This window comes from Colletes latitarsis, chromosome 4 (genome assembly GCF_051014445.1).
Source record: "Colletes latitarsis isolate SP2378_abdomen chromosome 4, iyColLati1, whole genome shotgun sequence".
Taxonomy (NCBI): Eukaryota; Metazoa; Arthropoda; class Insecta; order Hymenoptera; family Colletidae; genus Colletes; species Colletes latitarsis.
In genome coordinates this window covers 42,426,667-42,448,916 of record NC_135137.1, presented here as the reverse complement: position 1 = coordinate 42,448,916, position 22,250 = coordinate 42,426,667, and the positions used below count along the sequence as shown (strand labels likewise).

General features: G+C 42.0%; 3 protein-coding genes across 4 annotated transcripts; 1 reads left to right on the top strand and 2 right to left on the bottom strand.

Moving 5' to 3' along the window:
• Positions 1–222: 222 nt before the first annotated feature.
• Positions 223–17,145, top strand: LOC143340786 (ubiquitin-conjugating enzyme E2 R2). 2 transcript variants are annotated; one of them, XM_076763076.1, is made up of 6 exons: positions 223–335; positions 416–796; positions 7,322–7,408; positions 15,761–15,858; positions 16,030–16,164; positions 16,815–17,145. In XM_076763076.1, the coding sequence occupies exons 2-6, from the start codon at positions 623–625 to the stop codon at positions 17,035–17,037; spliced, it is 717 nt and encodes a 238-aa protein (XP_076619191.1). In that variant the 5' UTR covers positions 223–335; positions 416–622; the 3' UTR covers positions 17,038–17,145. The 2 variants fall into 2 exon arrangements, with proteins under 2 accessions (XP_076619191.1, XP_076619190.1); XM_076763075.1 differs by having other exon boundaries at positions 269–796.
• A 1,729-nt stretch (positions 17,146–18,874) lies between these two features.
• Positions 18,875–20,696, bottom strand: Gstcd (glutathione S-transferase, C-terminal domain containing). Its single transcript, XM_076763074.1, has one exon. The coding sequence runs from the start codon at positions 20,694–20,696 to the stop codon at positions 19,002–19,004; it is 1,695 nt and encodes a 564-aa protein (XP_076619189.1). The 3' UTR covers positions 18,875–19,001.
• A 58-nt stretch (positions 20,697–20,754) lies between these two features.
• Positions 20,755–21,783, bottom strand: Jtbr (jumping translocation breakpoint protein JTBR). The gene is made up of 3 exons (XM_076763077.1): positions 21,341–21,783; positions 20,993–21,226; positions 20,755–20,917 (listed from the first exon to the last, which is right to left on the bottom strand). Exons 1-3 carry the CDS (start codon positions 21,394–21,396, stop codon positions 20,755–20,757), a joined length of 453 nt encoding a protein of 150 aa, XP_076619192.1. The 5' UTR covers positions 21,397–21,783.
• Positions 21,784–22,250: the final 467 nt, after the last annotated feature.

Here is a 22,250-nt window from a genome sequence, read left to right as displayed (position 1 = left end):
GCGTTGTGTATCACGTGATTGGAAGCCTTATTTTCCAATCAGGAAACAGGAAGTCTAGAAATGTGTCGGACTAAATAGCGAATCGCCCCAATTTTTAACCATTATTCTAGATGGTTGAAAGGAAATCCATCGTAACGATTGGAGCACGGCGATTGGTTTGTTCTGGGCTTATTTTCACTCGAAAATTGTCAGCGTTGAGGAGAAAATAGGGGAAAGTCGTATCGCGCATGCGTCGCGGGCAACGCTGACGCAGCAGGTACGTCAGCTGTTTTGTTAGAGTTGCGTGCATCGGGAATGGTGTATTGTTGACTGCAGAGGCACTTCGCGGTTCGCAGGTCCGATCGAATTTCTTTGTTTATTTGGTGTACAGAATCGTACTATATAATCATAGATAACTTCCTGTCGCGTGTGAAAGATCACAACACGTAGAGACACGGCCAAGGAAATCGCGGTGGAGGCCTCGAATTACCTGGTGGAAAGCCGTTGGAAATTGATTCTCTCAGGAAGGAGCAGTGTTCGCAAAGGCGTCCGTCCGACTGTGGTGCTCTGTGCTACCACTTCAGGAGGTTTAGGACGTTCTGCTTTCTGGAACGGACTGCAATACTAATTCCAGAAGGGAAATATGGCACAACCGACAAGCAGCGCTCTCAGGGCACTTGCCCTCGAATATAAAAGTCTTCAAGAGGAACCCGTCGAAGGATTCCGCGTGAAACTCGTTAACGAGGACAACATGTTTGAGTGGGAAGTTGCTATCTTTGGGCCTCCAGATACGCTTTACCAAGGAGGATACTTCAAGGTAAGTTATTACAATTGAACGTAATTTTTGTTCGTTCCGGCTAGTCCGTCGTATAAAGAATTCATACATAATGAGTATTTATTATTTTTTCGTCGTGTGTGGGTATTGCGATAGAATGTGCTTTCCATTTTGTTGGTTATGTTTCTGATTTCTCTTTCGACAGTGTTAATTTTAACGCTTACGCGTTTGTTTGTTGTATAAACGACGGTCATTGCTTCTATTGACAGAATATCATAAAATGCAATTGGAATAAGTTTAATTAAATTCGATAAAAGAATTATTTTATGTGCATATATTTGAAATACACAAATTACTATAATGTATTTGTTTTTCGTTGCTATCGAGTTAAAATTTTTCTTAATTTTTTTTTCGTCATTTTATCTTGTCTCTTACGATAATTCAGATTTCTAAAAACTCAATTTGTTAAATGTCCTACAACCTTCGCATTCTCGTATTTAAAAGCAATATGTTCACGACTTTGTGTTTTTTGCTAACCTTGGCGAAAGTATACTTTTTAGAAAAGTTAAGCATTTGTCAACGTTTCCGCATAAAGGTCGCACGATACGCGAAGCATTACGTTCACCTTGACCAGAAAAATAGTAGCTCTCACATTGGCTTTTCCTTTTTTCGATGTCAACAATAATAGATAATGCACCGTTTATTGCCGTCAATTTGCTCATCGCTTAATTGCGTTTCAACGAACTTTTAGACGATACTAAACAAGCGACTTCTAAGCAGCATTGAGCAATCCTGGAAACTAAAGATTACACAATGCAGGCGGATCGGTTGACCTGCATTCTACGGTGATTTTAAACCTTCGATGCAATACTGAATTTCCTTTCGATTCGTTTCGTGCGAATCGACGGACCGTTTATCAACGAAAATGTTTCAAGAACGAATTTGTCCATGTTGATTCGTAAAATTGGTAATTGTTACGAAAGGAAACTCTTATTTGCGATGGTATATTTTCTGTCTTTGGCGTTATTTGTTTGCTGCAACGGATATTTGCGACATCATTATGTGTTCGGCCTAGTCCGCGAGTAGAAAATGAATTCTGCCGTTGCTGCGTGGTAATACGCTTTTTGTGCACCTCGGTCCGCTTTCTAAACCACTCTCCGCTTCGTTATGAATTTACGAACGCTTATTCACGTAACGCGACGTACCCTGTCTTCCCACGGTGAACCTCCACGCAACGAACACGACCGACAACACCGTTATTTGCGAATCGTATCGTTATCGTTCCCCTTGTACGTGATCCGCGTCTACGTGGGTGTTTCGAATCCTGTTCGACCAGACTCTGAATCGCCTCGCAATCCTAACTATAAACTGATCATGAACAGTATCGTTGCGGTAATTTGTAATGTTGTTTGTTATGAAGACTTACTACGATTACGCGATACAAGTCAATCAGCATAGTTTGTTACGCGGTTGAAGATCTTTTTGTTAAGAATTCTTGTTAGGCCATTAGATTGCATTACGATTCAGCCTACGCAATTCTTTAGATATTTGCAGTTCTATTCAGATATATGTTTATTATATCAAAGACAAAAAGTTCACAAACCTTTTCCCGGATGGCACATTAGAACCTGTATATTTTATAACTAACACAATAAAATGTAATAAAATTCTGTAGATTTATAGATCGGACCATTGTAGAAACTCGAACCGTGCAAACTGCAGTGCAGCTATGTCTGTGCAGAAATTAATTTGTCGGCCATATTGGCTTACACACAACTCCGATAATTTTTTAAAATAATCTAGTATACATCCGCTTCCTAATAAAAATACTTTATCCTTCCTTGAATAAATTCTTGAGAAAGTCCATTCTAATCCTGATGAATCGTATTTAATTAATGTGTTTCCTCACCGACGATAGGTTTAAATACCAAGCTGAATTTTAATTCCTACTGTTCCTAATTACGCTCATTCGCCAATTATCAGGGATCTCGATCGTAAAGGATACCGCAGTCCGCCATGACGGAAACGATAATTTACTTTACTTTGTCGCGGTAAAGAAATTAAGTCTTATCATCCCGTTCCTTCGCGTTTCGTGCCCAAGTTATCATAAACAGTCGTTACTTTCTCAGGATTTACGACTGACCCAGCATAGGCGAAGCGTAATACGTTGGTCGAGTTACATAAAACGCCATCGAGTATTGTCTCGGATCTATCTTTGGCCGGCATCCCTCGAATCACCCGAACGACTTTCACCCAATCCCGTTGCACTCGGGATAACAGACAAGGATTTCTTTCGTCGAGGAGGGGGTTTCGTTACTCGTAAAGGGATCGCCGACAAACAGGTCTTCACTGCGGCGTTGGTCGCGTAATATTCTGCATCTACATCGAGACACGACCGCCCCCTCCCCGCGGGATTTTGGCCCATTTAATCCTTTCACCTCGCGGCAAGATGGGCATCGCGAGAGCAACTCGATCGTGCGCCTTTTCCACGAAACTGTTGCTGCCCGAATCGATATGCAACGACTCGCGATATGTCCCTATGCGTTAATCAATCTCTCGGGTACGGGACGCATACATCGCGTAGACCAGTGGTTCTTAACGCGTTATTAACCGAACAGAGAAATCTCCTTGACAAGGTAAGAAACCACTCCGCTGTAGAAGTTTCGTTGGTTAGGACGAGGAATTCGGTACCGGTTCTGAGAAACGTGCACCACTCTCGTGAAAAAGAATGAAGTTATTTCGAGCGTCACGGAGTACGGACAGATACGGATCTACTTCCCTTTTGCGCAATCTTTACATGATTCACGGATGAATAATGCAGAATTTTCTTACGAAACTGTATGCGCGTTGGATCTGTCTCGTGGCCCTCGGGATGTCGCGAAGATTGGTTTCATTTCGCGGTCCTTATTGTTATCGAGAACGTGGGTCGACGCGTTCCACGTCGATACGTATTTTCCTCTTTTCATTTCGGACAAATCTTCCCACGGATGCTAGACAAGAATCCGCCTTCAATCTCTTTTTTTTTCTCACGAAACGAGGTCTCCAATCATCCAGGGATTTTGATACGCAAGATTCGATATTTCCATTTTTCTTCGTCGCGAAACGAGCGAGATGTGTGGCCGTGGCATAAAATATAATGGTTAGTTAGCATAGTTGATTCGCGCCGTATCATTATCGCGTCGTAATGCACCGTATGTTTGACGTGTTCGTAGAATGTGTCTTAGTCGCTCTGAAAGGAAAACACGAGCCTCCTAATCGAAGAAATTAATAGGCTGCTAGAAGTTGATGAATTCTGAATGCGGAAGCGCTTCGTAGAGCAACGTTAAATGTTCTTGTCTTTACGTAGCGTACGCTGTTTCGCGTAGATATCAAATTATAAGTATAGATAAGTGTTTTGAACTTTACTATGCTAAGTTGAATTATTAAGATACGTGGTCTTTACACGCTTTTATCGCTGGTTTTGTCAATACGAAATTTTGGAATGTGTTATATCGTAATATCTGAAAGGTGATCGTCGTGTACTTTGTACAAAATCGCCGAGCAAACGACACCGTTTGAAATATTGTAACATCGAAACATAAAGGATATCCGGGGGTATGTCTGTTCGCAAATATTTACGTAAACGAATTGGCACTTATAGTTGGAAATATCGAATGGTTGCATTCTTCCTGATCCCCGAACGCGTCCGTGAACTAACAAAAATCATTTTTTTTTTACCTGCCATTACGGTATTGTCAAGGTAACAGTTCCCTATCGCGCGTCGAGAACGTTGCATTATTGAACAGAATCGAATACACGCGGTCGTTCGTTCAGCCTTACGTGTCAGAGATACGTTACGATATTATTTTTAACGTCGACGACTAGCATTCTCCAATATTCATCGTTTCTCCTTTTTCGCATTCGAATTCGTGTGAATCCTGACCGTTTCGTTCCGATTGGAATCGGTTTACCGAGTATTTTCACGATGGAACGTATATTTTATTTGCATATTGTTTGTATCGTTACGAGAAACGTAGAAAATTCCTGGCAATTGCATAAATGATCGATCTTGCTAGCAGTTCCGAGAATACCTGTCGCCGATGGCATGCGAGATTACTGACTGATAAGTCTGATCGATTTCGTCGTTTCATATTAAAAAGCTCAGCAATACTGTCCTTCGAAACGAAGAAACATGGACAGTAGGTTAAGTTCAAGACTCATGCTACCCGTGCAAGGTACCTGACATTTTCTAACGTAATTTTTGGCTATGAAAGTATTGCCCGCATAACTGAAACGAAGTCGAGGCAGATCGTTTCAGTTATTCGGGTTTGTTTGCACATATGACAGTATGGCATTCACAGCGAGTATGTTGCCTCGAGAAGCATAAATCTTAAAAAGTGACTGTACCTGGTTTGCGTATCTTACCACTTATTTGGTCTAAGCACTCGCTTCCTTGTGACAAATCGACTCTCGCGCAGAGCGATAAAGTTTCGCCAAGAAATGCAAACGAGCTGCCAAGGCTCTTCGTACAGGACGATTCTAGAAACTAGGGCAAGCTACAGCTCTTTTTTTAGCGAAGATACAAAAAGTGCAACGGTGCAAGTGCTGTACGCAAGGAGCAACCCCCACGTGACCTTTTACGCTTTTTTATATCAGTCTGATTAAAATAGGGATGCTAGATAAACGTGAACATTAGAAAAATATTTTCTTTACGACAACCAGTACGTTATATTTTGAGGTAGAGTTAATGACTGAATTGTCGTTTGAATATAAACAATTCGTTTCGGAAGAATCTCGCGTCAACGGGGAAATTTAACGTCCCTATAATTAATTGCAAACGCAACTAACCGAGGCTGTGGGAATAGTTTCCACGTGGAAACGTAAACATGATCTCGATGGAAAGTAAGTTAATTTCTGGGACGCATTATCCCAGAGGACGAGGTGGATATTTGGGCCATGACCAGGTCGCGATCAATATAGCGTCCCGTCGGCGGAGCATCGACGAAAGTCTGCCAGCAACGTCGGGACGATCCTTACGTACACCCCGTAGAATGAATTCATTCCGTACCAACACAAATGCGCCAGATGAGGAGGAGGCTTCCCTTTCTGAGCACACTCCAACGCTCAGGCAGGCCGATGCGCCGATGCATTCGTTATACTGGTGCATGCTTTAATTTAACCAACTTCCGAATCCGACAGTTAGATTATCGCGTGTTGGACAGCGTTTTTCTTCCATGGTTGACCCTAGTACAACTTAGCAAATCGAAGGAATAGATATAACGGTCGTGTTTTATTGCCGCCTGGTCGACTTGTCCTTCGCATACACTCCCACGTATACAGATTCGTACAGTGGGATTTACGTCGTGTATGGACTCGTTTTAATCGGAAGAATCTCAACGATCCACTACTGTATTCCGTCGATCATTGATATTAAACGCCAAGCGTTCAGTTACAACTTCGTTCTTCCCTTTACGGTGTATAATTAAAAAGTCTACTGGTTTATTATCCCAAATTACTAGATGTGTTATTGACCCGTCCCGTCAAATATTAAAGGTTCCCCCAGTGAATGTGTTAATACCCCTGCTAGGTACGAATGGTCAAATGAGTTTTTCGATACAGAGGGTTGCAACATCCCCTTCGCAAGGCCTTAACGTACTACATAGTGCTCAAAGAGTATAAAATCCGCCTCTTCGATGCGATCGCATAGATAACGAGTCAAAATGCAAGCAGGTTTATGTGAAAAAACAAGTCGAAGTTGCACAACGAACGGTTGTTGTACGAAGTTATTTTTTATAAATACTATGCAACGTGTCTAGTACACGTGAAGTTGATCCTATCGACTCATAGTTCCACAACGCAATATCATAATTTCTGGTCTTGTTTATTCAAGATAGAGAATTTAAAACAGGTCACCTGGATAACTTGTTTATTTTTAAATATTGAAAAGACTGTTTAAGGCGACAGCTGTTGTTTTTTAGTTCTAGATGGAAGCACCAGGGTTATTTGAACGTTATTATCGTGTAATAGGGACTCGTAAAACGAATATTATATACTTCAACTCATTTCCTCAAGCACTCTACGCCTCTATTCGTTTAATTGTACCGAAGCCTGCGCGATACAACGAGGTCGTAGATTTCTTTGGACATCGACATAGATACGTATCGACTGCCGAAACAAGTTAAGCAACATAACAGACTCGAATAAGGACTCGTACTCTTACTACATGTGTACTTCCTATATATGGAGTCGATGTTTCGATGTCCGAATAAATTAAATAATATTAGCGATCCATTCTGTATATCGGTCGCTTCGATACGCAATGCAGGATTTTATAGACCACCCGTTCGGGTTGTTCGCCGCGTTTTCCAGGTAAATTAACCCCTCGCTCGACCGTGTTTCCGTCTCGAACATTGCTGATATCCGTCAATTTTTCTGGACGCGGCGAGCAATAGGCAAACGACTTGCAAATAATTTTCCGGTACTAACGTATCGTCTGCCTTTGATAATTTGCACAAACCGACGCTCGATTATCGATCCTATCCGTCCAGTAGTGTCTGTTTTTTCTAACGCAGCATGTTTCTTTTCCAGGCACACATGAAGTTCCCGCCCGATTATCCGTACAGTCCACCGAGCATTCGGTTTAAGACGAAAGTTTGGCATCCGAACGTGTACGAGGTGAGTAAACGCGGGAATTATCGATTCTCCCTTCATCCCCTTTTTACTCGTCTGTGTTTCGCGTACTCTTTCCCGCCCCCTCATCCCTTTTCAATCTCTCTCCTGGAACTCTCATCGCATCCCCTCCACCCTCTTCACTCTCTCTTTCCTTCGTATCCTCCCTTTCGCTTTCTCCGATTCTCTACGATTTGTCCCTCACCCTTCGTTCGTAGCATTCGTGTCGTCGCTCTTGGGACTCGCAAAACCCGCAGCCTTGCAGTCGCTCGTTGTTTCGAGTACACGTGAATCGGGGAACATTCAGCAATCGTAATTTTGATAATTGACGGTTTTAACGCTGCGGAGAAATCTACTCGGGACGCGATATTAACGTTCGCTTTCCGCGATCTTTTAATCGCATGTTCGAATCAAGATTCCTCTTCCTTAAGATGCGATTCAAACGATCCTTAGATATTTATTTCGATGCTTAGAAATACGTGATTAAAGTTCGCCACTCGACAAAGTCTGCTGTTGCATTTTCTCAGTTTTATTGGAATAAAGTAACTAGTTTCCGAAGCTTATCGACCATCAACGAACGCATCTCTCGCGCGCGCTCTTCGTGTGACCCTTCAGCGGCTACCAAAGAGTCAATGACCGTCCAAAGCTCGTCGGACATCCGTGTCCAGTCACTTGTTGTTGGAAGGGATGAGACTAGACGAACGCGCTACGGTTAACGGTAATAACGCGCGTAAATTTTATGCGTCGAGTAGCGTCGCATTAATTATACGTACTCGACGAAAGTACCGAACAGGATCATTAAAAAGAATCATCGCGTTATCGGATATCTGGATATGTAAATATTTATTTATTTATTTATTTGGTAAATAAACGGGTTGCCCCTTTTGCAAACATTGTACATTATAGCGATTACATATGCAAACGCGTGTATAGATAAAACCAGAGTATAGCGAGTATGGTGGCCATGGTTTTGCGATATCAAATTTAAGTTCGTGTCGCGTTAATGAGATTGAGTTTAATTTCAATTCAATCCTTTCATTACTTGGGAAAAGGGAAGCAATATCGACGAAAGCAAGACGCTCTTTGCCGTCGTGCCAATTTTTTCCATCGATGAAAGTTCTGCTCCGTTATATCGTGCAAATATGATAGGCTATTGCATGCGCGTATGATATTACCGTGCGATGCATACTTTTCACGCGTCGCGTCTTTTCGAGTTTGCACAGAGACCAATGTGTACTCGTTGGAAGTAATATAACGAGGTCGTAAAAACGCCAAAGAGCGTCCCTGAATCGTTGACATCGTAGAATGTCAACGATTCAGGGACGAAGTAAAATTGACACTCGATTTTCGCCATATTTTTTATATTAATTCGCGAGTGTTAACTTTCGCACATAAACTTACAGCAGTAGTCAATTTTGAAGCGATGCAAGGTAGTAGTTGACATAAATTATTAGTGCAAGACTTCGTAAATAGAGTTGTACTTGTGTAATTGTACTGGAACAGCTGCAACTGTGTCAAGACAAACAAATTGTTATCTACAATGTATACGCGAACCAAGGATACGATGCCATTAAAAATACATAATAAGAATATCACTTTATTAACGAATTAGCATTTAAGTTATGGTAACTGAGTTTTCCCCTGGTCGTGCCTGCCTCGTCCGTTATGGCTACAAAGAGTTTGTCGAGGGTCCAGGTTTCCCCGTCCATGGGTGATAATTATACCTGGCTTAAATTACTTTCCTACGACGATGCTTGTAATTCGTGCTCCGACTCTACGCTGCGTTCTTTTCTTATTTAGTCCCATAGAATATACGGAGAAGGTTTGACCATTGAAACCTGGGATAGAATATTTTATAATATGCAACGTGGTCCTAAATTAATTTCGAATTCATCTAAGAACGGTAAAACTTTGCAAACCCCTCGAACGCGTTTCAAATACCTCGCTAGATTTGTTCGACTAAGTATACCTTCGCGCGTCATCGTCTCGCACCTCCTCCTTTTTTCCTTTTCTTGGCAAGATTAATGCACCACGAGTGCATGGCATTGAACAAGAATACGAGTAATTTGTTTAACGAGTATGTACCGGGCAGTTCGCTGAACACGCGGAGTTCCCTATCACCTGGATGAACTCCGTAACCTGTGCCGCGTACAATTATCGGTCAATCGAGGCATCTTCTCGTTCAGCGATTCCTTTTCAGCCGCGTCGCGTTTGCTGGGTCAGTTGGCAATTTATTTTTCTAAAGGTGTATCTCGTCTGTAGAAATTCGTTGGGAAAATTACGTGCCCGTCGCCACGTAGGATGCGTCACGTAATTTGACCGTAAACCGCTGGAATCCGTGTAACGTAGCCACGTTCAATGACGACCGAACGACTTTCCAACGAGGTCCCTTTGTCCGCGGTCTTCTCGCCACGTGAGTCACGTGCACGAGAGATTTCTTGCTCCACAGGGGATCTTACGGACTGCTATAAACACGAGACACTGGCAGACAATAATAATTCTCCGCTGAAAATTTTCTCTCTTCGGCATGCGGTGGTATTGTTCCCTCGGAACTGTTTGTCCAATGATAAGTTACAGGTACCGTCGTTAGAATCTAGATAATACCGCCCCCGCTTAACCCCTTCACTACGGGATCCATACATCGTATAGATATTGCCCATCGGCTACCATAGTTAGAGACAGACGTAGAAACGTGGTTTTTAATTCCGTTGGCGTAGGTTTTGTTCAATTCGTTCCTCGTAGCACTGGTGTAAGGTTTCAAGAATCATATTACGAATAAAATACGACCTTCTAATGTTTATAAATGTTTACTGTTTAAGTTTTCAATGCTTTTAAAGCCTTTTACATTTTGTTGGAAAATCGTAGGACGTTTGGATGGTCCCTGGCGAAGAGGAAGAGGTCGTCGCCTCAAGATACAACGAACCGTGAAACGTTTGTGACCGACAGTACCTACACACGTGTGTACACTCGGTTCAAAAATATCGTTCCGTGTCGCTTTAGACGCACGAAACGCGTTCGTGAGAAAGGGCGATCTTCCTGCTAGCCTAGCGATGCGCACACATTATCCCACGGACACGTTTCGTAATGGCGGAGCGATATTTTTGAGCCCGACGATCAAAAGAAGAGATCAATCCCTTACGTGTGTCATAGGTCTGCACTTCCACGTCCGCAGTTTGCACGTCGATGGCACGAACCACGGGTGTGAGGTGGCGTCGTTTATGAACGCCTAGGCCGTAAGGTGGAAAACACTCCCGGTTGAGGTCGCGCTCAGGACCTTCGTGGCACGAACTTCGTGCCGTTAACCCTTTCGAGTCGAGCTTTGACTTTACACGACTACCAAGTACCGTCTTCAAACGCCAGCGAACGATCGCGATCTTTATCTTTGGATATCTCGTAAATTGTGAAGCATAGACGAATAGCTACCAAGTTTCTATTCTGCACTTTCGATTTACTTTTTACACGAGTACATTATATCCTTTTACCATGATTTCAAAAACACCCTGTATAACGAAACGCAACTCTAGATCCGTTATACTCTCGGCCATAGAGTAGCGCTTCGTGTCGAATCCCCTCCCCTCTGCCCCCTGCCCCCTGCCCTGAAAGGGTTAACGGGATACAGGACCCTGCGAACTCCATGAGAACCGAACAAGACTAGAGAGCTAATGCGCAGGACTCGCGTCGGCTTCGAAGCGCGTTTTCGATTCGAAAAATAGTCACGTCGACCGACGAATTCGTGGAAGTTGTTTAATCCAAGACGTACGACCGACTCCGCGATTCTTCTTTTGGAAGTTTAATTAGAATACTCGGAACCAGCGACGGGACTTTGACTCGGATTCGAAGTGATTCGATCTTTCCGCCATTTTGCAAATTCGTTGGAACTTTTCCCTTTTACTAGGAAGCCAGCAATGAAAGTGTTCGTAGGTTGCAGTGTTCGAAATGGTTGCCAAGAAAGCTATGGATTTTTGTAAATTTTCACGGTCGAAAGAACGTTCGAACAATCGTGTCTCTCGATGAGTAGGGGGGTGGTTCGTCGACTGTCGGGAATATATCGCTAATGTCAGGCAGTAGCGAAAATGGCACGAACGCCCACACCTTCTGCGGAAGATATTTAGAAACGTTGATCGTCTACGAGGCTTCCTGTTTGGAGCTGCGAGGAAAGTTTCACCGCGGAACCGTACTCGCACGCTTCGGTATGATTCATCGTCGATGAAAGCGTGAAAATGGCCCGATCGCCTCGTCGGGCATTATTCGACGGCTGAGCTCATCGTGTAGAATGATCAATTCGATAATGATCTTTTTAATTGTCTTAATCCGCTTGGAAAATCTTGGATCGTTTATCGATCTTCGAGAGAGTTCGTGTTAAAAGCTCGATTTCGTGCTAGATTTAGGAGAATCTAGAAAACCGTTCTCGTTTTATAGTTCTCGCGATACCGTTGATCGAGTGATGCTCTATTTTCGAGGCTGACCAGCGCTCGGCAAGAGTCTCGCCTCTCTTCTCTCTTCGCGTATCCCAGATTTAATACTGGTGTCGCTAATTTTAAAAATTTGCTCTTTGGGTCGTGCATAATGCAGACGAGTTCGTTAAAAATGACTTATGAAAAGTGTTAGCGTATTGCTGATATCTGTAATCGCCTTACCTAATATCCTTTGCCAATTAACAGCGGATATAACCGTTAATAGCTTGATTATTATCGAATCAGCTTTAGCATCGATTGCTCTATTTACTAAACCTTGATTACGTATAGGGGTTGATCGTAAATATCCGAGTCTTTTATATTTATATTCGAAGCATATAATTAAAAGGGGTATTTTAGTGCGTCGTGCTTCAAAGGCGAAATTTATTTCTGCTAGCTTCGTTGGTACAACCGTGACCGAGCGTTCGCGCGACACGGGTACAAAAGATTCAACTTTTTATCGCGCTTTATGCGATAAGAAACCGCTCAACCTGTTGCACATCACTGAAAATGAAACGCGTTCGATCCGATCTATCGAGATTATTTTCATTCTCGCTGTGTCAGACTGCGTCGCATACTTCTTACATTATTGGCGCGTTGTCGATGAAATTTTGCACCAAGACTAGCTAACAGTTGCGTCTATCGTGAAATCTCTTTTCCTAGAAAAATGTTACACGACCGATTTCTACTTCTATTCTTAACTAATTACCAAATCCATGTTTCTACGAGCAAATTTTCATAATAATTATCCTCGTCGGAGACGTACTTTCTTGCCTCGTAGTCATGGCCGCGAATTTTCGGGAATCACAGCAGAGGCTGAGAACCAGAGAAACGCCCCCTCTCTCTCTGTATGCTGGCCACTCGCCAACGGCACTGCGGTATGCCGTGCTTTTGTCCACAAAGAGCGTGCTTACCACACGTATACAGGGTGATTCTAGAAACTGTGCTACCGTAGCTCCTTTCTAGGCAAAGATAGCAGCATACATTGGTAAACGTATCCATATTTTCCTAGGACCGTAGCTTCTCAACAGATACGTCTATGCGCCAGACAGATGCAATTGCACGTTTAAATAGAACTTGCTTATTCCTTTGCATTAATCTATTCGTATCGTTGTGCTACGTATGATAGTATAAAGGTATTAAGTATTGAGGTATACTTAGCGAAACAGTTTCGCAACAGTGGCACTCCCACACGGGTTCAAGAAAGCAATTGTGTACCGTGTTAACACAGGCATACGCTCTGCGCTCGTATGCATTCGAAAACGTGTAAATTTCCCTGTACGTTTGTTTCTATTTTACGGTGGATGTTTGCGCGCAAAAAATTCTATTGATCGCAAAGTCACCCTCTCTCCAGGGGTGCGCTTTGCCGATGGAAAGAATGCCAGTGCGCCCCGGAAAACAAGTAACGATAAAAATATATCTGAATACACGCGTTTCTTTTTGAAACAACCACTCGATTGCTAAATAGAATTTTTGTGAATTTTTTCTGACCGAATGCAAATACGCAGCAAACGATTTATTTATTTATTTCGACGGATACCTTGTACAATGTTCGATCGCAGTTAACATTAAATACATAGGATAATCTGAAACTACTACGAAGAATGGTCTTTGAAATCGTTCCGGAAATCGGTCCTCGGCGAGTAGGGATCGAAGCTCCTTGGGCTGGCCCAGGCAAACGTGATGCGCAGCTGTTCATAAGCCTCAGTTTACGATGTTGTGTCGCATAGCGAAGAAATTTTTTTTTAGACCCGTATGGCAACGAACGCGTTTCTCTAATGGAATCATAGTCGGTCGTTGTGCAACTCTAGCATCTTTGCAAGAGGCTCGTGACTGTAATTTGATACGGAAGAACGCGAACGTTACTGAAATCGTCGTTTCGTCTCCCGTACCGAAATTTACAACGCGGAAAGAATCGAACGACAAATTTGAACGTACTCTTAAGAGCTCGATAACGAAATGCTTGACAGGAAGCGTGTAGGACGCGTCGCTATTGGCTTTTATGTAGTCGTTTCTTATGCCGATCGATCGGTCCGGGGTTTAAACGCTTCAGTGAACCGGGACGAACGTTCCACGAAGACATACGGTGCTAGAAGTCGCTCGTGTAAATGTTAATCGCGATTACGAAGCAGATTAGTAGATGTTTCGACCGAGTGGACGCGGAAGCGACCACTGGGGTAACGGCTGACGATAGAGAAACTGCACGACTCCTCGCAATGGCCTCCGTATTGCAGCGCTGATTGGCGTATTGTTGTCGTACCTGTCGATTAAATCTAATTGCTCGTCGTGCGCCAGCATCCATCCCCTTTTTCAATTAGCAAATAAACCTACGCGTACGCTCGAACGCCGAACAAACTAGGATTTGTTTATTCCCTGTATAGGTTTACACTCGATCATTTTTCAAATTACATGTACTTTAAGCGTTTCAAAGACGCGTTGTTAATTTACAGCGCCGGTCATCGGTAACCACCGTGGCAGTAAACGTGTCGCAAGTATCGGAGACTCCCGTAAATTACGTACTTGGATCAGATTGAACAAGCTTTTTCGAGTTAATCTCGATATACGTCACGAGTAAATATTCCTTCGCGTCACGAAATTAATATCGTACATTCTAAGCCACGGGCGTTAACCCATCGACAAGAATTGTTGGCAAACTGATACGATCAGCTGGTACGATAGACAGTCTCGAAACTGTTGAACCAACCGCACCGGTCGGCAGCCATCACGAGCGTAGTTAAGACGAGTCGACGACCATTATACCGTGGTTCTCTAGGATTTATTACGACGTACACGAGTTCGTTCTACGCGTCACGCCTTATTCCAAGGGCAAGAAAGTGGAGTACGAAGTTTCGTGCGGTGAAAAGTTTTTGATATTGTAGCTCAAGCTCCGAATATGACGCGCGAGGGAGGCTGGACAAGAAAAGAAACGCTAGGAGGTTTCGACCACAGACGAGATATACGAGTAGACCTTACACCTTATAGATTACAAATTTTTTATGAATACACATACCCGCGAAATCCTACGCACTTTCGAGAAAAAAATTCTTTACCATTGGATGTAAAGTTTATTCGTATATGGTTCTGTATACCTCGTCTGTTGTTTGGACCTTCGACCAAACGTTTGTTTTCTCAGTGGCTAATCTGCTCTCAGGGTCGATCGAGGCGGAACCGAATGCTTCTCTGACTGTCGAAGCCTATCTTTGTCATCGAAGCTTCGCCCTTGAGAGTTAGTTTCGTTGTAAAAAACACGTTTCTACGTGTGGCCGAGTAAAAGTCTTTTATGTCTAAACATTGTTTCGCTGCAGTTTTCTCGAATGCGTTTAGCATCTGTCTCTTATTACTGAGAATAAAGTTGAGTGGTCATTATTTGGCAAAGTGTTTGATACTTTAACACGTTCGTCGCCATGTTGGTCATCGGCCACTGTTAGGTTGATACGCACTAAACGTCGTTCCCCCTGTTTTGCCAAACTTTTAAAACGTACAACCTATTCGACGCTAGAAACAGAATACAGTGCAATCAGATCAAGACCATCAGATTTCACGCGGAAAGGTTTGAGCAAGATTTTGTTCTCGAAACTGGTCTAACTTAAACGGGTTGGTCAAATGGGCTTTTAATTACACGTCTGCCGGTCGTTCGAGTCGGCGGTTGCTCGAGCAAAAGAAACAGAAACAGCGTGCAGGTGATTCCGTTGTAAGTTCTTTAATACAGTTCGATGCGTGAAACGAGACATTTTTACATAGCGTTATCCGGATTATTGCATCTCCACTGCTGTTTACGTTTATTCGGCTCGTGAGACGTATCGGTAAAATTCTTAAAAGTAGCGATGACGCAACACAAATAAAACAATTCGATTCGTTAGCGATTATTAATGTTTTTAATCTGTTGGTATTGTGTGTCGCATAGAACGGAGATCTGTGCATATCGATCCTTCATCCACCCGTAGACGATCCACAGAGCGGTGAACTACCGTGCGAGAGGTGGAATCCAACACAGAACGTCAGGTGAGTATCCCATCTTGGAACCTATAAGAATCTCGACCTGCAAAATACACGGGACGTCGAGTATAACGCGTGTATATAAATATACTTCGAGGCTTGACGTGCGTATTATCAGGTATCCACGAACCGAAGCCGCGACGCAAAAACGCTAAACGAGTTCTGGTTTTCGAATAGGACGATCCTCCTGTCGGTGATCTCGCTTCTGAACGAGCCCAATACGTACAGCCCTGCCAACGTGGATGCTTCGGTGATGTATAGGCGTTGGCGTGACTCCAAGGGTCGGGACAAAGAGTATGAAAATATCATAAGGTACGGTAATATCGATCTATTCTGTATCTTGCCTTCCTGTTTTTTTTTTTCTTTATTTAATTATCGTTCGCGCCCGCGCGCGAGTTTTTTTCTATCGCGGTGAAATACGATGAATAACAGGGAACTAAGTAGATTACCATGATGCGTAATAGACTGTGCATTTATTGATTCGAATAACTAATTAATAAAATGATAGCATTTATTCTCATTGAACGTAGTCGGTTCCATAACCAAGTATAAATTATTTTAAATGAAACTCTCGCTTCATAAACATTATCGGTTGGTTCGAAAATCGTTTATTAGCCACCGTAGTCGACGCATAGCGCACTAATTTGTAAGGACGCAAGTTTTAAAAGAACGGTGAGTTTCGTCGAATAAGGTTAGGGTCACACGGCGTCGAAACGAGGTTCGTTTCTATGTTCTTTCTTTCGTGTCTTGCAATTGAGAACAACGAAGACAGACAAGACCGACGTTCGTACATAGGTCTGTCTTGGTTGTTTTCAATTGTAAGACAAGGAAAATCATAAAAACGCCGCACGACGTTCTCGAGGCTCGTGTGACCCTAACCTAAAGGAAAGACAATGGATTCGATGGGGCGGCGTAAGTAACGCGTGGTCGTGCGTCCAAGGAACTGTTTTGCTCGTTCGCAGAAAACAGGCACACGCAGCAAAGATAGAGGCCGAGAAAGAAGGAATCGTCGTCCCGGTGACATTAGAGGATTACTGCATAAAGACGAATGCGAGGCCAGCCGAGCAGCAACTAGACATGACGGATTTTTACGACGACGAATACGAACTAGATGACGACGAGGACGATCAATTGAGCGCCAGTGAATACGAGGACGGCGACGACAGTGGCAACGGGGAGTCGTGATCCATTTCCTAAGACGACGGAATAATAAACTCGAATAAAACAAAAAAAGAAACGCTAATTATTATCAGTTCTGTATAGATTAATAAATTAACGGGCTTCTAAACCGGACGCTCTCTCTGTCTCTCTTCAGACGTGCCACCTATAAATTCAAGTAAGCGCAATAAAATTATTCGGACGTCGTCGCGAGTACGTATAATTCAGCATCGTCGTCAATTATTGCGCCGTCTATCGTCGCGGTCTTAGGGTGAAACGAATTCGTCGATTTATTTGTTGCCATCGTTCCGTGTTTGGTTAATTTTACGGTAGAATTGCTACGGTTAGGTCGCGAATGTCCGAAGAAAATTGTTTGCGAACCGCTGTCGCTCGAATCGTATGCAACGGGATTCTTGTCGGTATTTACGAACGAAGAATTTCGAAATTCTAGAGTAAATTGTCGAGAATGCCGAGTTTACAAGCTCTTTAACTTAAGCAATATACGGTATAAACATAAGTACTTTGTCAAGAGCACTGTGCTTGTTGTGTTGTGGTTGGCACGTCAATCTTTTTAACTAGACAAAGGGATGGAAAAAAGGATCAATTGATTTAGCTCACTTGGGCGATCAGCGTTCGATAAAAATTTAATCGCGACAAAGTACAATGATTGGGCTGGCTCAAGTTATCCATGTATCATATTAACAGTGTTATCGGTGAGCGCATCAATTGATCCTGCAGTTCTAGAACTTCGATAAGGTTTACATTTGAACGAAGTAAAATTTCTTTGTTTCGTGTGAATTATTTATCTTACGAAACCAAAAGTTTGGAAAGAAATTCGATGTATAAGCGAGAGCAAAAAAGAAATAACAAACCGCCAAGAATGACCCGTCAGACACACTTCGTAGACTTTCTTTTTGTATTTAAAACGTACATATACTATACGCTTAATTTCTTAATATTTTTTGCCAACGAAACATAAACCGATTTTTATTGTTATTTGCGTACGTTTCTAACAATACGATGGGTCGTTCCGATCGCGGGTCTTTAACAGCTTGTTTGTTCGCGAATTTTAGGCGTAGAACATAATTTTTGCTATTAACGATACACCTTAAGTTTCGATAATTTGTCATTGACATTGCTAAATCTTTTGAGAAGAGTACCGAGGTACGTTTACGGACTTGTGCGTGCATCGTGCTACATCCACAAAGTTAGTTTAGCTTATGACATTTATTAAGATCTCTTGATGTTTAAGTATTATCTTTCACACGGGGACAAAGCTTTGTAGGTGAAGTTGATTAAACGTAAGCTTATTACTTAAGTGAAAGGAATACCAGATTGCGGCTAACCTACTCTGTGGTAGTGTATCCGTGCTCGTACGACTGAAATTGTAAATAGTACACAAAACTCAATCTTAAAGACATAAAATGTGTAAATGATACGTCTATCTTCGTTTTTCGTTAGCCTGTTTTATCGGGAGACCAAAATTAAGTGTGTTGAAAGGTAAAAATAAAAGCGGAAGGATATTTAAATTTAAATATTGTCCGAAAGAAGTATATATACTCAGTGCTTGTAGTGGTATAGCAAAAAGTAAATATCCCCTAGTTCCTTGATATATTAAAGATCCTTTTTCATTTCATGTCGTCCCTTAGCTACTTAATAATAGACGAAAACTGTGTAAGACACCGACGTAACACTAATAATTTGTATACTTGATAATTCTTTTCTCCTTTTTTTGTACATACGAATAAAATCTCTTCGTACAAATTATTAATAAAACTAGCGCAATGATATAACACGCTTTGTTAATAGTTTAAGGTAAAAACTGGGTGCTGTGTAAACAAAAAATTTACAAGAATGCCTCCTCTCTTTAGGTAAGTAAACGTCTCTTTATTCGCAAATCCGTTTATTCGATAACAAGAATAGCTTCCACTTTCTCCGTATACAAAATCAATATAAATTAAAAATATAGAAATCGCATAAACGCAACGCAATTAACTCGCACGTTCTGTATTTGTAATTTCTTTTCTAGGAATTCCTACTAGTATGTGATGTTTAGGCGTACACGTATTCGGTATAAATTTCGAAATATACACTTTATAGCCAAATTGTTCAGCCTGTAGCTTTCTATCGGTATCGATGATCGCCATGCATTTGTACCCCTGCTTCGTTTTAACATTTTGATCGTCGTGCGTTTGATCGGCAGCGTGACTGAGAATCATATATTTCTCCTGATCCATTTGTCCCTTTAAAACGTTGCTCCTCGGATACGTCAAGTGATGACAATCGTGTAACGATCCGTAACAGCACGGACAACAGATGAAAATTGCTCTTCTTTTCACGCATTGTTGTAGAACTAAATCGGTTGCAACGCCGCACGCGTGCAATGACATACCAATGTCAAAATCTCCTTTAAAATAGTCTAAATTGCACTGATAAAATTTTACATTCGTCAGTTTCAACTTCCTCACCCTTTCCTTAGCCCTGTTCAATGACTCCTCTTTGTTCTCCAACAACACGACGGTACAGGATGGCAAAAGATGAGCAACCAAGATGCCTAAGTGACCGCTACCGGAACAGAAGTCAACGATCACATCTCCTGCTTTCGCCAATTTCATAACGGGTTTGCACATATTTTGTATTTGTTCTTGCTTCTTCTTTAAACGCGCTTCTGGCAATGAACCACCTTCCGGAGTGGCGTCGTACGGTACCATGGACCAGTCTAGATTTAATTCCGCAGCGAATGGTTCTAAATCAAGGGTCGTTTGCACGTTCAAAGTTTTGAATAATTCCAACGATTGTTCTACGTCGTCCTGTTTCGTATACACACGACTTTTTGGTCTATATCTGTTCGGGTCACTTTTGTACAAACTTTGATTTACTACGTGAGGAAGAGTGTAAACGAAATCGTTCGAGTCTTGGTTTTTTAACAATGGTAAACATTCGAGACAGTCGACTATAATTTGATCTTGGATCATTTTCTTGTACCATTTAGCGGTCAGTGGAAGTAACTGCAACGTTTTCTCGGTTGAAAATACAGTCAACAAAATATGTATACACACAAATATAATTATATCTGCTAGCGTCACGTGCGAGCCCTCTGTGTACGTATGCTCTGGCAAACGCTTTTCATCGGAAAACTTTTTCGACATCGTGTATTTGTACAGATTGTGCAATCTGACAGGTTGTGACATGTGACGCTCCAATCTCGCCATGCTGGAAGGCAGTTCGTTTTGTATCGTATCGTCCGCGTGTAAAAATTTTACAGTTAGAATCAAATCTACCTCGCAAAATTTCGTCCAAACGCTAGCTTCGGAGCACGCCGTTAGACACGAGTCTTTGAACCCTAACAATTTCCGACAATAATGATCCGGATGTTTCGCCACGACTTCTTTAATTATTTGACGCAGAATCGCACAAAGTCCCGCGATACAACTAGTTTTATGTATGACAATAATTGGCAACTCGCATGATCTCACGAAAAGAGAGACTTTATTTGCATCCATAACTTCGTACACAAAAGTGGAAATTTCAATCGTGTACGCTCGTTCTAGAGATTTTCGTTTGCTTTGCACCAGTTTAATATTAATGTCAGAGTTGCAATATTTTACAGTAAACAACGTTACTATCGTTTCGATCGGCGCAAAACACAATTCTGCTAACGAATATACTTCCAAGTAAACTTCCATTTTCTTTTTAAGCAGAGTACAAATAAAGGAAATAAAAAAATTAATTGCTCAATATTGGTTATACGCTAGCTCTTAATTGTCTGGCTACTTTTCGGATTATCCTTTGCCTTAGAACATTTTCTCTACAATAAACACTGATACAAGAACTTACGGCTAAAACAAACATGAATGCCTCAAACTTCCAAAATGTTCTTTCTTCTAGCCAAGCTACCCTGTCGCAACTGAAATATATGTATTATTAATAAATATTTACTTGTACTCATAAAGATAATTATAAATTAAAGAGAGTTGCTTACCTTCTTGTTATAATTTCTCCACTTTTACATTTTAATGCTTCCTTGTATCGTGCATGAATGCATACATCTATGCTTTTGCTTGCAATTTCAAAAGCAGAACAAGGATGACATTCTGAAATTATTTCATACTCCTCCCCGGACAAACATGTTGTATTATTTTCATAATTTTCCAAATATAGTTTGCTTGCGCTGTCTGTCCAGTGACTTTCAACAATAAGTACTAAAACAGTTAACCTACAATACAAAAAAAATGTAATCATAATCAATTACGATATTAATTTGATTCACCAATGTTTATGACGTTGGCTAATAAACAATCGTTGTAAGATGGTATAAAACAAAGCTCACCCTCCCAATAATGTGATGCCAATTAACATTCGTTTTTTTGTACACAACTCGATCATTTCGATGTGCACTGTTTCATAAAATTCCACGTTTCCTGCCAAGTTACGCGATCCATGTGAGAAATTAGTAAAACCGTTTTGAGCAGGTTAGTCATAAGTAAAATCCAAAACACATTCCAAGTAAAAAATATTATTACTAACTCAGATCTATACTACGTTCAAATAACACGTGTTTAATAGACTAATGACGTTTGCGAGAAGTACACTACACATTGGTGTTTGATCATGGCACACGTGCAGAGGTGCCAGAAGTACACCCAAGGTGTTCTCTCACACTATGCCAGATCACGTGTACGTGATCTTGTAGAGTTTCGGAAAGTCGACAAAGGCAAACTGACGCATTCTCTCTTTTTCGATTCTCCAAAGCTACCCAAAGTAATTTCGGACCGCCTCGTGGGAGTCGAGAGAGCCGCCCAAGTTTATCGTGGAATAGTTCGTTACCTTCAACGCTAGATGGCGCTCATTTTTCGACCTCGAACCCTCTGGTGCTAAAACGCCCAAGTTTGTCGTGGAATTGTTCGTCACCTTCAACGCTAGATGGCGCCCATTTCTCGACCTCAAACCCTCTGGTGTTAAAACGCCCAAGTTTGTCGTGGAATAGTTCATTACCTTCAACGCTAGATGGCGTTCATTTCTCGACCTCAAACCCTCTGGTGTTAAAACGCCCAAGTTTGTCGTGGAATAGTTCTTATCATCCACGCTAGATGGATTTCACGACAAACTTGGGCGTTTTAGCACCAGAGGGTTTGAGGTCGAGAAATAAACGCCATCTAGCGTTGAAGGTAGCGAACTATTTCACGACAAACTTGGGCGTTTTAGCACCAGAGGGTTCGTGGTCGAGAAATGAGCGCCAT

What these genes read in the sequence shown, in the direction of transcription:
- LOC143340786 (XM_076763076.1), top strand. Translation starts at nt 623, where the DNA reads ATGGCACAACCGACAAGCAGCGCTCTCAGGGCACTTGCCCTCGAATAT. An exon ending in ACCAAGGAGGATACTTCAAG is followed by an intron (nt 797 to 7,321) that starts GTAAGTTATTAC and finishes TTTCTTTTCCAG; the next exon opens with GCACACATGAAGTTCCCGCC. An exon ending in GGCATCCGAACGTGTACGAG is followed by an intron (nt 7,409 to 15,760) that starts GTGAGTAAACGC and finishes TGTGTCGCATAG; the next exon opens with AACGGAGATCTGTGCATATC.
- Jtbr (XM_076763077.1), bottom strand. Translation starts at nt 21,396, where the DNA reads ATGATCGAGTTGTGTACAAAAAAACGAATGTTAATTGGCATCACATTA. An exon ending in GGCATCACATTATTGGGAGG is followed by an intron (nt 21,227 to 21,340) that starts GTGAGCTTTGTT and finishes TTTGTATTGTAG; the next exon opens with GTTAACTGTTTTAGTACTTA. An exon ending in GGAGAAATTATAACAAGAAG is followed by an intron (nt 20,918 to 20,992) that starts GTAAGCAACTCT and finishes CATATATTTCAG; the next exon opens with TTGCGACAGGGTAGCTTGGC.
- Gstcd (XM_076763074.1), bottom strand. Translation starts at nt 20,696, where the DNA reads ATGGAAGTTTACTTGGAAGTATATTCGTTAGCAGAATTGTGTTTTGCG.